The sequence below is a fragment of the Gallinula chloropus genome (assembly GCF_964237585.1).
Source record: "Gallinula chloropus genome assembly, chromosome: 25".
Taxonomy (NCBI): Eukaryota; Metazoa; Chordata; class Aves; order Gruiformes; family Rallidae; genus Gallinula; species Gallinula chloropus.
Genome location: NC_140110.1, coordinates 5659767 through 5663939, shown reverse-complemented (window position 1 = coordinate 5663939; position 4173 = coordinate 5659767). Strand labels below are relative to the sequence as shown.

General features: G+C 52.8%; 1 protein-coding gene across 1 annotated transcript; it reads left to right on the top strand.

Annotated features, from left to right (window-relative positions):
- Positions 1–2685: 2685 nt before the first annotated feature.
- LOC311200913 (olfactory receptor 14A16-like) lies at positions 2686–3609 on the top strand (the record flags this gene model as incomplete). Its single annotated transcript, XM_084275216.1, has 1 exon — positions 2686–3609. The coding sequence occupies one exon, from the start codon at positions 2686–2688 to the stop codon at positions 3607–3609; it is 924 nt and encodes a 307-aa protein (XP_084131342.1).
- Positions 3610–4173: the final 564 nt, after the last annotated feature.

Below are 4173 nucleotides of genomic sequence, written 5' to 3'. Positions count from 1 at the left end.
AAGGAGAAACTTTCTCACTGTGAGGGTGCCAGAGCCCTGGGACAGACTGCCCAGAGAGGTTGGGGAATCTCCTTCTCTGGAGACATTCACACCCACCTGGATGTGTTCCTGTGCGGCTTAGTCCTGGTGATCCTGCTCTGGCAGGGAATATTGGACTAGATGATCTTTTGAGGTTGCTTCCAGCTTTTAACATTCTGTGATTCTTGGACCTTGGATCCCCCTGCACATCTCCTGGAGCACCTCTGGCCCCTCAGGTTTCACTGGGTGTTGGTGTTTGAACACCTCCTTCTTGGCCTCCCCCCCATTAATTCCCACGGGAGCTGGGACCAGCAGCTCCCAGGAAGTGGGTCCCTGTTTTGTGCTCATTGGAACTGTGGCAAGAGGAATCCCAGCTTTGGTGAGTTTGAGGCAGACATGGGCCAGAGCTGCATCCCTATACAGCCCCAGCGCTGCAAAGCAAGGATGAGGTGCCTCAAGTGACTTGTCATACTCCTTACCCTCCCCAAGGGGAAAGAGTCCCCTTCCTCTCCTTGCCTGGGTGTCCTGTCTCATGGTGAGACAAGGAAAGGTGATTCTTCTGCACAGTTCTGGTTTGATCAGGAGAAAGGACTCTGCTGGACACAAGGATTTCTCCCCAGACAAGGGAGAGAACATCAGTGAGAACTTCGGTTTCTTTCCAAGTAGGTTCCCTGGAGCTCCAGGGAGGAGTCCAGAGGGGACGGAGGGTATGATGTCTTCACCTGCTCCTCTGCTGCGAGCTGGGCTGGGCTCCTGGGATGGACAGTGGGAGCTCAAGAAATACTGCAGTGCTGCAGGGAGACAGCTCTGCCCAGGAGCAGCTCCTCTGCCAAGCACACAGGGCTGGGGACACTGCCTGTAGGCACCGAGGGGAGACCTGTGAGGCGGAGAGAGCTGATGGATGCTGAGAGCTCACTGGAGAAATCTCCACAGCACTCTGCCTGGTATGTCTGTGGGTGCAGGGCAATGCAGGTTCTGTTCCTGGAGGGATCTCCTAAAGCTGGGACATGGGACAGTGTGTGGGGTCTGTCAGGAGGACAGGTTCTCTATAGGACAAGGTGCTGCCTGGAAGGGATGCCCTTGTGCCCCATCAGAGGGACAGGGCAGGACAGCTGTCTTCTCCTGGGCATGGCTGCAGAGGTGTGAAGCAGCGTGTGCACCCAGGGGTGCCCAGGGCTGTCCTTGTGAGCAGGGTCCCTGCGCCCTGGGGGCTGTGTGCTGGGGCAGGGACTCTGCTGCTGCCAGGGTCAGCACTCAGCCTGCCTGCTGGGCTTTCCACAGGGATAAACAAGGACCTGTGTGTTGAAGGAGTTACCCAGGGAAGAGCAGCATAAGGTCCTTCTGCAGTAAGACAGTGCTGACTGGGTCAGGTTTGCTCCCAGCTCCAGCTGATCCTTGAGAAATTGCAAAGGGACTTTGAGGAACAACACCAAGGAAGCATTTTCCTGTAGGTAAAGTGTTTGCTTTGACTTTTCCTCTCCTGTGGGCTGTGCTGACTGTGTAGGTGGGAACTTATTTCTCCCCTCAAGAATATATAATGAAAACTTGATTCTCATGAAGATGTTTGAGCTTCTCCTGAGCCCTGCACACACAGAGGTTCCCAGGGCAGAGCCCTGATGCCAGGAGGGGTCTGCAGAGCAGAGCTGAGCACAGGGCAGGTGCGATGAGGTCTGTGAGCACAGAGTGGGAGGTGACATAGGCAAAGAGGAGCAGCTGCAGGGACAGCTCCAGGCAGCAGAGACTTTGCCACAGAGGCACAAAAAAGGAGCTGCTCACAGAAATGCTGTGGCAGTCGGGATTTGGTACCTCTCTGACATCCCCCACAGCCATCCCCTAGTTTCTATCCTCCCAGCAAAGACTCTGACCCAAAGTTCCAGAGTTTCAGGCTGAATCTTCTCCTTCGCAGCCCAACCAGCAGTGAGGAGAAACCCCTGAGTTCCCATCTGTCTATCCCTGTCTTTCCAGCCTTGGCTGGAGTATTTCTGCAGTTTCACAATCCTGTTCTTGTTACCTTTATCCCACAATTGCCTTGGGCTCTGGCCATGCCCATTGGTGGGCCTGGCACTGAGGTAACCCTCACTTTCAGGACCCCCATCTGTAGGACTGAGGACTGGATTCCTCGCCTCTCTGTGGGGTCCAGTTTCTTTTACAGACAACACCAGGGTGTGATCACAGAGCGACCAGCACAGGGCAGCTGAGACCAGGGCTGATGGTCAGAGAAGCTCTCCCTACTCTGCACTCAGGGGAAGGTTTCACTGGCACTGCAGCAGCAATGGTAGGCAGTTCTGAAAGAAGAAACACTCTTCAGTTACAGCCAGGAGAAAACCAAAGCTCCAAAGCTCTGCTCTGCCCTCAGCTGAAACTGGAGTGACAGTGCTGAAAAGCTCATTGCTACCCACAGGGGATTTAGTCTGAGATCACACCATCCTTCTATTTCCTGACTGCTGCCAGGCAGGACTGAGTTCTTGAGAGCCCACAGGTGACCCTGCACAAGCCAGCACAAAGCAGACCTCCCAAAAGGGACCTGCCAGGAGTTTTCCCAAAAAAAGTGCGTCAATCTGTGGGTATTCCCTAATAACTGTAATAGGTTTTCCTCAAAGAAGAGTTCCCTTAATTCTCACTGAACCTTTTCCTTCTTGGACAGGTCTCCACACTTGACAGCAGCAGATGACCAACAGCAGCTCCATCAGCCACTTCCTCCTCTTGGCCTTTGCAGACACACGGGAGCTGCAGCTCCTGCACTTCTGGCTCTTCCTGGGCATCTACCTGGCTGCTCTCCTGGGCAATGGCCTCATCATCATCACCATAGCCTGTGACCAACACCTCCACACCCCCATGTACTTCTTCCTCCTTAACCTTTCACTGCTCGACATGGGATGCATGTCAACCACTCTACCAAAATCCATGGCCAATTCCTTGTGGGACACCAGGGCAATCTCATTCTGGGGATGTGCTGCACAGGTCTTCCTGGTTTTCTTCTTGGCTAGTGCAGAGTTGTCTCTTCTGACTGTCATGGCCTATGACCGGTACGTTGCCATCTGCCACCCCCTGCACTACGGGACCCTCCTGGGCAGCAGAGCTTGTGTCCACATGGCAGCAGCTGCCTGGGGCAGTGGGTTTCTCCATGCTGTGCTGCACACAGCCAGTACCTTTTCATCACCCCTATGCCATGGCAATGCCCTTGACCAGTTCTTCTGTGAAATCCCCCAGATCCTCAAGCTCTCCTGCTCAGATGCCTACCTCGGAGAAACTGGAGTCCTTGTGGTCAGTTCCTGTTTAGGTTTTGGGTGTTTTGTGTTCATCGTGGTGTCCTCTGTGCAGATCTTCAGGGCTGTGCTGAGGATCCCCTCACAGCAGGGACGGCACAAAGCCTTTTCCACCTGCCTCCCTCATCTGGCTGTGGTTTCCTTGTTCCTCAGCACTGGTGTGTTTGCCTACCTGAAGCCCCCCTCCATCTCCTCCCTATTCCTGGACCTGGTACTGTCTTTTCTTTACTCAGTGTTTCCACCAGCAGTGAACCCCCTCATCTACAGCATGAGGAACCAGGAGCTCAAGGATTCCATGTGGAAACTGAGGACTGGATGTTTCTAAGGAGCAATGAACTGCTCATCTTCGGCATATCACTGGCCATGGAACTCACATTAGGACCAGTCTGTATTATTTGTTTTTTTAGTTGTTGTTTTGTCTTCTTCGTAGCACAGATAGATGTGTGCACTTCACTTTTCTCAGCACGTTTCCACCTCCACTTGCTCTTTGGTAATTCAGATGCTGCTCAGCTCTCCAGTGTCTGCTTTGAGCTTCAGAGAGTTGGAAAATATCCCATCTTTCCAATGTTTGTTTAAAAATTCTCTCAGAAGTTCAATGCGTTGATAAGTTACATTTCTATGTATCTGAACAAAAGTTGGTTTGGAGAGAATCTCCTCTGAAATCTGACCCCCTTCATATGCTGCAGGATGAGCATCAGCCAGCAATGTGTCCTCATAGCTAAATAGGTCAATGGCATCCTGGGGTGTATTAGAAGAGGTGTGTTCAGTAGGTCAAGAGAGGCCTTTCTCCCTCTTGCCCTGGTCAGACTGCATGTTGTGTCTAGTTCTGGGCTTCTCAGTTCAAGAAGGACAGAGAACTCCCTGAAAGGTTCCAGGGCAGGGCCAGCAA